The 12595-nt window shown below is 42.4% G+C and overlaps 1 protein-coding gene across 4 annotated transcripts in view; it reads left to right on the top strand.

The window, feature by feature from the left end:
• The window catches only part of FLT1 (fms related receptor tyrosine kinase 1), a 284781-nt gene that overhangs the window by 101019 nt on the left and 171167 nt on the right, over positions 1–12595 (top strand). For all 4 annotated transcript variants that reach the window (XM_033949142.1, XM_033949140.1, XM_033949141.1 and 1 more), the window contains exon 10: positions 4921–5077. In XM_033949142.1, the coding sequence (XP_033805033.1) occupies positions 4921–5077 (157 nt within the window). The remainder of the gene's footprint in view (positions 1–4920; positions 5078–12595) is intronic.

The raw sequence follows: 12595 nt of genomic DNA, 5'->3' as shown, positions 1-12595 counted from the left end.
ATGAGTGTCTGCATATGAACCAGCACTGAATATCCAGGGCTAATTTAGCCAGCAATGGTCAGCATTAAAAAAAACAAAACACTGACTGCCGCTGGTCGGATACCAGCTGGAAAGTATTTGGAACCTGTCATTTTAGCAGGTGCTAGAATGACAGAAAAGAAATGAAATCGCTAATAAGTGAAACAAAAACCAAAAGATATTTCTTTGAAAATCCCTATTGTGGGATCAATGTGAAATTTAAACAAGTCCTTGCACCTGTGGAGGGTAATTTAAAACAGAATAGCACAGAATATTGTGCTATTCTGCGATGCATAACGGTTTAACCTGAAACACATTAAAAATAAAAGAAATGTGTTTTGTCTGATCGCTCACATTTTCCACTAATGGCGCACTTCTTAGATAAATTCTTCCAGGGGTAAGCAAACATGATCACAATTGTATTTTTTTTTTTTTAAGGTTTATGCAGCTATCTCTGAAGTCAACATCATAAATCATTTTGACTGTCGGCCTCTGTGTTTTTAAAGTAATGATCATCTAAGATTATTTTCCCTTTATTTTAGGGCAGTAGACTTTGGACAAAATATAGTGCTCAACATTCAGCAGTGGTGACTTAATTTTTTTTTTTTTTTTTAAATCTTTATTCATTTTTATACTTCCAACAAGTGTTTCATAATACAATACAATCATACAAACTTTAATATCACTTTTTATCACACATATATTGAAACATAATATATAAATCCTCCCTCCCACCCTCCCTTCATTATAACTTAATAATTGCATATAATTTGAAAAAATAAACCCACCCTCCCTATACCTCAATAAATAAAAGGGGAATAAAAAATATCTATTAAATATAATCAATCCTTACAATAATTTGCTAATGGCTCCCAAACATCAACAAATTTATTATAGCGTCCCTGTTGAATAGCTAATATTTTCTCTATTTTAAAGATTTGGCACAATGAATTCCACCAGTGTCAACATTTAAATTAATGCTCCATTTAAGATTTCAGATTGTATTGTGCTGACTTTGTATCCCAACTATGTTATTTGAATGCTCTACCACGCTGACTTTTATGGTATATCTTTTATATTCTGCTGATGTTTGTCATATTTCTGTTGTACGGATGTTCTACTGTGCTGTTTCTGACACTGTCATATTATTGCTATTGTAGGCATTTAATTTGCCTTTCATCATGGTTATCTTATGGCTTTGACTGTTTCATACTGACATTTCATTGTTTCCCCCCCACTTTTACAAAACCGTAGCACAGTTTTAGCGCTGGCCACGATGGCAACAGCATGGAGCTGTTACCACCGCAGCCGGCACTGAAAAACACGCTACAGTTTTGTAAAAAAGTGGTGGTGGTGGTGGTGTGTGTGGGTTTTTATTGTTATGCTGTTAAAGCAATGCCTGCTGTATACCTCCTTCAGTGAATTTCTTCATAAAGGCAATTACTAAATCCTAATAATTTTATTTATTATTTTCATTTTTTATATATTGCTTATATCCTGAGCAGTTTATACTGAATAATAATCAGGTACTATAGGTATTTTCCCCTATCTGGCCTAGTGGGCTCACAATCTAACTATGGTACTTGGGGCAAATTAGGCTTAAGTGACTTGCCCAGGGTCACAGGGAGCGACACTGGGCTTGAACCCACAACCTCAGGCTGCTGAGGCCATTCCCTCCACTCCATAAATAAATATATTAAGCAATGCTGAAAACAGGTATATCACTGTCACTGCTTCTACTGTTTTCAGTTGAGTCTAGGCCTGTTACTCGGCCTTCTGCAAAACCTGTGAAAGGCAAGTCCATACGATGCCGTTTACATCCATTAATTTCTAGACTAGATGCACCTCTGCATATAAATGATGTCGCTAATTGACATCTATGCGCGTAGGTGCTAGGTGTTATTCTATCAACAGTGTACCTATGTTACATAACGCCCAAATACAAGGAGCTGTTAACATGGGAGGGGCGTATCATGGGTATGTCACCTAGCGATGCACACAACTTGTAGAATGCTATCATTTGCGTGCACTACAAGGCTCACTTAAGTATGCCCACGTACATCTGCCACGGACATAACATAAGCGACTGCGCCTACCATTAGACCCATCAAATTTGGTTTACGCTGCTATTCTATAACTGCTTCAGTAAAGCCCAGAGCTGTTCTATTTATTTATATATTAGTTTTCTAGCCCCTCCTCTATAGGAGCCCAGAACGGGTTACAAAGGCACATCCAAATTAGTTTGAATACATTAAACAGTGAGCGGGCAATAGGCAGGGGTATCAATAGATAACGGGCAGGGCTGCATAGGTACATCTGCATTAGTCCAAATACATTAGACGTGAGTGGACAATAGGCAGGGGATCAATAGGCAACGTACATGATATTTGTCCAGGGCGACCCGCAGTATTGGGATCGGTAGTTAGGTTAAGAACATAAGAAGTTGCCTCCATTGGGTCAGACCAGAGGTCCATCGCGCCCAGCGGTCCGCTCCCGTGGTGCACCATCAGGCCTATGACCTGTGAAGTGGTCCCTGACTATTCCTATAACCTACCTCTACTTCTATCTGTACCCCTCAATCCCCTTATCCGTTAAGAATCTATCTAAACCTTCCTTGAACCCCTGTACTGTGCTCTGGCTTATCGCAACCTCTGGAAGCGCATTCCATGTGTCCACCACCCTCTAGGTAAAAATGAACTTCCTAGCGTTTGTTCTAAACCTGTCCCCTTTCAATTTCTCCGAGTGCCCCCTTGTACTTGTACTTCCCCACAGTCTGAAGGATCTGTCCCTGTCCACCTTCTCTATGCCCTTCAGGATTTTGAAGGTTTCTATCATGTCTCCTCTAAGTCTCCGCTTTTCCAGGGAGAATAGCCCCAGCATTTCCAACCTGTCAGCGTATGAAAAGTTTTCCATACCTTTTATTAGTTTAGTCGCTCTTCTCTGGACTCCCTCAAGTACTGTCATGTTAGGACAGTTAGAATCTTAAACTCGAAGTATGATTCGATTGGCGAATATAAGTGTTTTTACAGCTTTCCGGAAAGGTAATAAAGTGTTTATTTTTCTGGTGGCAAGAGGGAGTTGGTTCCACAGTTCTGCCACATTATGGGAATATGATTGTTTCTGGGCAGTTTCCAGGTGGAGAGAGTTCGCTGTTGGAACTTAGAAATGGTGCCAAGCATGTCCCTTTGTGACACCTATCATTAGGTACCCACTTTACTGAATTGCCACAAAAACTTATTTGGATAGTGACTGAAGACCATCTGTGGACTGGAGGAGTGGCTTAGTGGTCAGAGCTGCTGCCTTAGCACCCTGATGTTGTGGGTGTGATCCCAGTGCCCCTCCTTGTGACCCTGGACAAGTCACCTAACCCTCCATTACTCCAGAGGACGTGGTGAGAGTGGTTAATGTAGCTGGTTTTAATAGAAGTTTGGACAAGTTCCTGGAGGAAAAGTCCATAGTTTGCTGTTGAGATAGATATGAAGGAAGCCACTGCTTGCCTTGGGTTGGTGGCATGGAATGTTGCTACTATTTGGGTTTTTGCTGGGTTCTTGTGACTTGGATTGGCCTCCGTGAAGACGGGATACTGGGCTAGATGGACCATTGGTCTGACCCAGTAAGGCTATTCTTATATTCTTATGTTCCAGGTACCATAACTAGATTGTAAGCCCACTGGGACAGGCAGGGAAAATGCCCAGATTACCTGACTACTATTCAGGGTAAACTGCCTTGGGTGAATCTCTTCATAAAAGCAGTTAATAAATCCCAGATTATTGTCACATGTGTTCTATAAAGAGGTTAATTTGATTAAATTTATTATACCGCCCACTCAAGCCTTCTAGGTGGTGTACAAAAATGGCATAACAATTAAAATGTAATATTATCAAAAACAAACCGAGGGAAAGGACAATTTAAGGACAAGAATGAACGGGAACAACAGGGTAGAAGGGATTGGAACTACAATGATAGGGAAAAAACAAAAGGATGGGGACTATAAAAGAAGTCTTTTAAATCTGAATCTAAATCGTCCTTAAAAGGACAGTTTAAGTTACAAAGGCATCGAGAAAAAGGAATGTCTTTAGCTTCACCTTAACATTGATAAGTGTTACATTTTCACGCAGGTAGTTAGGAATACTGTTCCAGAGAAAAGGAGCATTGACAGAAAAAACTGTAGTCCTCATTGTGCTGATAGAAATATAGAAACATAGAAAGTGACGGCAGATAAGGGCCAAGGCCCATCAAGTCTGCCCACACCAATGACCCTCCCTTACCTCCCTCTGTGAAGAGATCCCATTTAGTTTTAAAATCAGGCACACTGCTGGCCTCAATTACCTGTATCGGAAGACCATTCCATCGATCCACCACCCTCTTGGTGAAGAAGCATTTCCTGGTGTCGCTATGAAATGTCCCTCCCCTGATTTTCCACGGATGCCCTCATGTTGACGTGGGTTCCTTGAAGAAGAAGATATCCTCCCCCACCTTGATACGGCGCGTGAGGTATTTGAATGTTTCGATCATGTCTCCCCTCTCCCTGCGTTCCTCTAGTGAGTAGAGCTGCAATTTATTCAGCTGTTCCTCATACGGGAGATCCCTGAGCCCTGTGACCATCCGTGTGGCCATTCGCTGGACCGATTCAAGTCTCAGCACATCTTTGCGGTAATGTGGTCTCCAGAATTGTACACAGTATTCCAGAAGGGGTCTCACCATGGACCTATATAATGGCATTATGACTTCGGGAGGGAACAATAAAGAGATTATGAGCAGTAGACAGATGCATTTTGGGATGGGTACTATCCTTATGTAGAGGAGTTTTTTTACATTCACCGACAGCTAGAGAACATAGGACTTCATTTGTTGTTGGCCCCGATAGTTTTCATGAACTCTGCTTTGCCTCTGTCTTCACAGTGAAACCACAGATTTATGAAAAAGCAGTCTCATTTCAAGACCCTCCTCTTTACCCAGTGGGCAGTAAACAGGTTCTGACATGTACTGCATATGGTGTTCCTCCGCCGACAATTAAGTGGATTTGGCATCCCTGTGGCAATAATTTTACAAATGTGAGGTAAGAAATATTTGGCAATTTTATGTTTCTTTTTTTGTAGTTACTTTAGTGCTTACTGTTTAATATCACCCCTCCCTCCCTCCAAACGCTCATGTTGTCTGAGAAACAGTGAGCAAGTTGTATTTTCTGTTTTTACACAACAAGACAGTATTTGGTAATGAAGCCAGTTTACAGGATACAGGTGAGGATGGGTGGCATTTTTATCTTTGAGTTCAGAGAAGAAATTCTTTAATTTCTCATGTGTTCATTTGGAAATTTGGACTCTTTCAAGGTTGCGATATCTCTCCCTGAAATAGCAGAAAAGATGTGGCAATGCACAAACTTCTGAGGTCACATAAAATTACATCTTCAGATGTCAAAGAACTTATCTGGCCTCAGAACTTTGGGTAGTGCAAAGTCTTTTCCTTGAGCTCAATGGAATATATCACATCATTCAATGATAGAGGTATTGCTATGAGAACTCTGAAATTCTCTGCACTATTTGCAATTGAGCTGGGTGGAAAATTAGCACATGAAACATAGCTATAGGAACTTAAAATTATTTACTGTGAGTCTATCTTAGGAAGAACATGGAGAGGATTCAGATGTCCAGGTAGGGACATGGTGAATTTCCTCAGTATTTTACAAGATACTCAGCCAAACATAGAGTCTCTTGTAAAATAGATGCTGGATTGCACTTTGATGCTTCTCCATGTCCAGCTGGAGCAACAATTCCAAAAAGTTACATGTGGGGAAATTAAGGGATCCTTTTACGAAGCTGCGTTAGTGGCTTTATTGCACGCACCTTTTTAGCGCGCGCTAACCCCCGTGCTAGCCGAAAAACTACCGCCTGCTCAAGAGGTAGTGGCTAGTGCGGCCGGCAAATTAGCGCACGCTATTACGCGCGTTAAACCGCTAGCGCGGCTTTGTAAAAGGAGCCCTAAATGTTTAACACCCACCTCCAACAGGTGCAGTTCTCTAAAGTTGCTGCTTCTGCTCTGCACATGCCCTGATCTTCAAGCTCCAATTCCCTCCACCCAGTCACCTCCCCCACCACAGATCCACTCAATCAGCTTTGATGAACTTTCAGCGCCCTACCCCTTCAAATACATTTGCTTACTTCCCCAACCCTTGGCAACAATGATTTCCTAGCCCCATCTTTCTTCATGGTGAATGTCTCACCATTAAGGTTTTTTCTCGTGTCCAGCTATGAAGATGTCTAACTTTCAGATCTAGAAATGGGAATAGCTAGTGAGAGAAAATCAAATTTTCTGATGACACAAAATTGTTCAAAGTTGTTAAATTGCAAGAGGATTGTGAAAAATTGCAACAGGACCTTTTGAGACTGGGAGAGTGGGCATCAAAATGGCAGATGACGTTTAATGTGAGCAAGTGCAAAGTGATGCATGTGGGAAAGAGAAACCTGAACTACACTTCCCCCTCTGTATTCGCGAATTCCGTATCTACGGATTCGCTTATTCGCGGTTTTAAACCTAAAAATACTTTTTGGGGCTATTTTAAGCCCTGAAAGCCCCCTCTTAAGCCTTATCTGGTGGTCTAGCGGGTTTTCAGGGCAGGAGTGATCTTCCCATGCTCCTGCCCCGTGCAGATCGCTCACAGGAAATGGCTCGAGAGACTACGGGAGCTCAAGGCAGCCATTTCCTGTGAGCGATCTGCAAGGGGCAGGAGCGTGGGAAGATCGCTCCTGCCTGAAAATCCGTTAGACCACCAGGTAAGGCTTAAGAGGGGGCTTTAAGGGCTTAAAATAGACGGGGGAGCGGGGGTTAGGGGCAGAACCGGCCCGAATATTACTCACATTTTTAAAAATATTTGCGGCCCGGCTCTGCCCCTAACCCCCGCGAATACGGAGGGGGAAGAGTATAGCTACATAATGCAGGGTTCTGCGATAGGAGTCACTGTCCCGGAAAAGGATCTAGGTCTCATCGTTGAGGATACGTTGAAACCCTTGGCTCAAGGTGTGGTAGCAGCTATGAAAGCAAATAGAATGTTAGGAATTATCAGGAAAGGAATGGAAAACAAAAATGAAAATGTTATAATGCCTTCATATCGCTCTATGGACTTAGGAGCACCCTGGCATAAATAGGGTGCACCTAAGGTTATGACATTTACCAGCACCTAAGCTTACTTTAAGTGTCACTAAGAGCGATTCTATAAAATGTGCCTAACTTTTATAGAATCGCCCTTAGTGCCGCACGACTTGGTGCTTTTAGGCGCCATTTATAGAATTTCCCTGTTTCTGAATATTGGGACTATAGAACACAGTGGAATAGTAGCAGGCTAAACATGACCTTAGCTAGAACTTCAACAGAACGAGACTTGGGAGTGATCATCAGCGCAGACATGAAAACTGCTGATCATGTGGAGAAGGCTTCATCTAAGGCAAGACAGTTGTTAGGTTGCATCCGCAGGAGTTTCGTCAGCCGGAAGCCTGAAGTCATAATGCCATTATACGGAACCATGGTGAGGCCTCATTTGGAATACTGTGTGCAATTCTGGAGGCCACACTACCGAAAAGATGTGCTGAGAGTAGAGTCGGTGCAACGGATGGCCACCAGGATGGTCTCCGGGCTCAAGGATCTACCGTACGAGGAAAGGCTGAAAAATTTGCGGCTGTACTCACTCGAGGAACGTAGGGAGAGATGAGACATGATCGAGACGTTTAAGTATATTACTGGCCGTATCGAGATGGAAGAAGAGATTCTCTTTCTCAAAGGACCCTCAGCCACAAGAGGGCATCCGCTCAAACTCAGGGGCGGGAAATTTCATGGCGACACCAGGAAATATTTCTTCACCGAGAGAGTGGTTGATCCTTGGAACGAGCTCCTGGTGCAGGTGATCGAGGCAAACAGCGTGCAAGAATTTAAGAGCAAATGGGATGCCCATATGGGATCCCTTATAGGGTTAAGCCAAGGGAACCTGTCACCAGGAGTGGGATCCCTAGGATAGTAGACGTGGGGGTGGGTCAGTAGAGTGGGCAGACCTGATGGGCTATGGCCCTTATTTGCCGTCATCTTCTATGTTTCTATCTCTCTTTCCTTAAATAACTTTTCCAACTGGTCTAAGTTTATTTCCTGAGGCGCATACCATTCCAAGTCACAGACAGGCTCTTAACATAAACATTACAATACGATCAAGAATGGATTAATAGTACGAATCTGACTTACTTGGAAGAACTATCTAAGGCAAAAACCTTTCAACTATCAAATGTTTGTGATAAATAGGCATATTTATTTATTTATGTGAAGTTATTAGTTGTCCCATCTTATAAACTCAGGCCATGTATAGACAGAATCTTCTGTATATTATAGTCTCACAACCACCTTACAGAAATGATAGGTTGCACAAAAAATAAAATCCCACTCTGCTCTACAGGAGGACTGCAACATCTGTTTACCAGAACTTCTTCAAAAACCCACAGTGATCTTACAGTAATACCATAAGCAAAATCATCAGGCTGCAAATTTCCTTGCCCCAGGAAATGTAATAGCATGCAATTCTTGCAGCAAATTAATGAGTTCTCCACATGCCTTTCTTTTTTAACTCTACACTTAAGCTACTTGAATACTGCGTCTGACTGTGAAAAGATATTGAGAATTTAGGAGTGATTCAAAGGAAAGACACTAAAAAGTGTATGACCCACTAACCTCTCACCTTGGGTTCTGCATCCCGAACCCTAGATGTCATGTCTGTCTGTCCAAGTTAGACTGTAAGCTCTTCCAAGCAGAGACCGTCTATTAAATGTCAAAATTTACAGCGCTGCATACGCCTTTCAGCGCTATATAAGTGATAAATAATAGTAGTAGTAGTAGACCTGCCACTTCCTGTGGAATTGTGGGAAACCAAGGACCCTGTTGCTTGTTCCTGGCACTGGAGCCTACCACATGATTTTTCATCTTTCCCACCTCACCCAATACTGAATTGTCTTTTCCCCTTCTTTCAGGGGAAAGGTTCCTACAGTTGGCATTCCCACAGTGATTCCCACAGTTGGCATTGGGCCTGGTTATTCAATACTAGACTGTTTCCGGGCATTGAATATCTGGGTTTACTTTTGGCCACTAAAAAGTTAGTCAGACATTCGATATTCAGTGCTAGCCGGCTAACTTTTAGAGGCCAAAAATGGAACAACTATGTAAACGGCATTAAACGTAGCTGGCCAGTGTTTTAAATTTTGCAGATAGCTGGCTAAAGTCATGTGATATAGTTGTCTATAAGGGAGCTGCTAAGTGCTAATATTTAGCAGCCATCTTGTGCTTAGTGTTATTTAACTGGTCAGGAACTGCTCCTGGCCAGTTAGATAGTGTTGAATATTGGGCGGTTATGTATATTTGGACACTGAGGCACACGATAGACTGACAATGTTGCTTTGTAATAAATAGCACTTGAGGTGATGCTCTGATTATAGTCATCCTTTGGCATTTCAGCATACTAAGCACTGCTATTGAGTCATTTACTGATGGTCTCCGATGTGCATATAATATATTTATTTAAAAATGTTTACCTTGCCTACAATACGTAGGCAGTTTCCAATTAACATTCACAGTACAACATGTACGGTACAAATAATTGTATTATATTGGTTTTGATAACAGAAACATTGCATGTATAATGATTGGTAACAGTGTCATTTTCCTTTTTGTTGTGAATATTTGTAGGGGTTTTTGTTTTTGTTTTGCGATATCAATTTTCTCCTCTTGGAGATTTGTTGATGGCTGCATGAAAAGAAAGGCAGGGATAAGGAAGAGAGGAACGGCAGAAAGAGAGAAAAGAAGAAGAAGTGCAAGAGAAGAGAATCAAATTGCGAAGGGGAGTAGAAAGGCAGAAGAGACAGAAGAAGGATAGGGGAAGAGGGAAAGAGATGATTAGAGAAAGGGAGCAATTATGTCCCTGGATTTTCAGGCCAAGGATAACCTATCATAGATAACAATATTTTATTTATTTATTTAATTCGATTTCTATCCCGTCCTCCCAGTAGCTCAGAACGGGTTACAAGCAAACATTCACAGTGGACATACACATTTGGACAATACAAAGACTATACAGCAACTTAAGTATAGGTTAAAAGTGGAGAAGTGGGTGCAGGAGGAAGGGGAAAATTTAGGGAGCGATGGGGGTTGATTGCAGTTGGAATTTTAGTTGAAGAGGAGGTCATCAATGAGTTCTGTAATCTGATTTGCGGGAGGAGTTGGTTTCAGAGTTGGGAGATGAAGTAACTGTAGGAGCATTTGCGGGCAGTTTCTGACAGGAGAGACCTTCTCATTCTCTAATGCCATTCCTATCAACACATTTTGCATTGGCTCTTTTTAATTCAGTCATTATGAATTGGAGGAAGAAGTTAAGGCCTAGACTGTGGGTAGAAGGAGAGAAGGCCAAGACGGGGCTCGAAGGATGGAGGAGTTAATAGCAGGTGGGATAGGCCATGGAGGAAGTGGCAATGAAGGGAATGGGACGAGAAATGGAAAAAGAGAGGAGAGACAATCTCTGGTTCCTCTCTTCCTTATCCATGTGAACTAATTGGTAAATATTTTCCATTTTTAACATAGTAACATAGTAGATGATGGCAGAAAAAAACTCGAATGGTCCATCCAGTCTGCCCAACCTTATACAATTTAAATTTTTTAATTTTTTCTTCTTAGCTATTTCTGGGCAAGAATCCAAAGCTTTACCCTGTACTGTGCTTGGGTTCCAACTGCTGAAATCTCTGTTAAGACTTACTCTAGCCCATCTATATCCTCCCAGCCATTGAAGCCCTCCCCAGCCCATCCTCCACCAAACAGCCATATACAGACACAGACCGTGCAAGTCTGCCTAGTACTGGCTTTAGTTCAATATTTAATCTTATTTTATGATTCTAGATCCTTTGTGTTCATCCCACGCTTCTTTGAACTCCGTCACCGTTTTCCTCTCCACCACCTCTCTCGGGAGCGCATTCCAGGCATCCACCACCCTCTCCGTAAAGTAGAATTTCCTAACATTGCCTTTGAATCTACCACCCCTCAACCTCAAATTATGTCCTCTGGTTTTACCATTTTCCTTTCTCTGAAAAAGATTTTGTTCTACGTTAATGCCCTTCAAGTATTTGAACGTCTGAATCATATCTCCCCTGTCTCTCCTTTCCTCTAGGGTATATTCAGGGCTTCCAGTCTCTCCTCATACGTCTTCTGGCGCAAGCCTCCTATCATTTTCTTCGCCCTCCTCTGGACCGCCTCAAGTCTTCTTACGTCCTTCGCCAGATATGGTCTCCAAAACTGAACACAATACTCCAAGTGGGGCCTTACCAATGACCTGTATAGGGGCATTAACACCTTCTTCCTTCTACTGACTACGCCTCTCTTTATACAGCCCAGCATCCTTCTGGCAGCAGCCACTGCCTTGTCACACTGTTTTTTCACCTTTAGATCTTCGGACAATATCACCCCAAGGTCCCTCTCCCCGTCCGTGCATATCATCTTCTCTCCTCCTAGCATATACGGTTCCTTCCTATTATTAATCCCCAAATGCATTACTCTGCATTTCTTTGCATTGAATTTTAGTTGCCAGGCATTAGACCATTCCTCACTGTTACCCACAGGGGAATCTGCTGCTCTTTTGGGCTGAGCATCTGTCACATTAGGGCATGCTTGGTGCCAGATGTGAGCCTTGGTATACAAACAACCTCCTTGATAAAAAAAAAATTTGGGTTGTCTGAGCTTTTCGGTTTTTAGGATTTTGGATAAGATATTGTGTACCTGTATTCTCTTAAAGGACAGTGAGATAGCGAGGGTGAGAGACAACTGGGGGTGAAGGCGGCACTCCCCCGCCCTGGTCTCTGCCCCCCTTCCCTTGTACCTCTAGTTGTTAACCACTGCGAGTAATAACTTCAACGTGCTCCTCGCAACCCCGGCGGCTCTCGCCTCTGATGTCACTTTCTATGTGCGACTTTCTCTCCTTACAAGTCGGACTAATTCGGGTAGGAGAGAATGCATCTGGATAAGTCCTGTTGTTGACTGGATCATGCCCAGAGTTTTAGTACTGTTTACACAGATAGTACCATTTAGCAAACCAGACTGTGCTAGTATGGGTTCAGGGGTGGGTTTGAGAGAAGCCAGAAATTACCCAGTTAGTAGAAATATTCAATTATCTAACCAGGTAACTATCCAGATAATGATAGGAGAGCAAAAACACTGCTCTAACACTATCTGGCTTACCAGGCTGACTATCGCCGATATCCAGATAAAGTGCAGTGGTTGGATTATACCCAGATATCCAATGGCAGTATCTAGCTCAGGCCCAGTATTGAATAACCAGGTATATACTGTAGAGCCCTCAACGGCCAGCATTTAAAAGCTACTAACCACTTTGGGCTGAATATTGATCCAATTAACTTCAAGTGACTAAATTATCCATTTAAAGGTAGGCCAGCACTTTGTCAGCATTCAAACACAAACCCATAGCCTGGCTGAAAAATCCACAAAGTTATATAGCTCCCAAGGGCTGAGCGTCGAAACCCTGCAGCACAATGAAAGTGAGGGCCAGCACGCG

The sequence above is a fragment of the Geotrypetes seraphini genome, chromosome 6 (assembly GCF_902459505.1).
Source record: "Geotrypetes seraphini chromosome 6, aGeoSer1.1, whole genome shotgun sequence".
In the NCBI taxonomy this organism is placed as follows: Eukaryota; Metazoa; Chordata; class Amphibia; order Gymnophiona; family Dermophiidae; genus Geotrypetes; species Geotrypetes seraphini.
The sequence above is the reverse complement of the archived record's forward strand: the minus strand, read 5'-3'. Positions and strand labels throughout refer to the sequence as shown.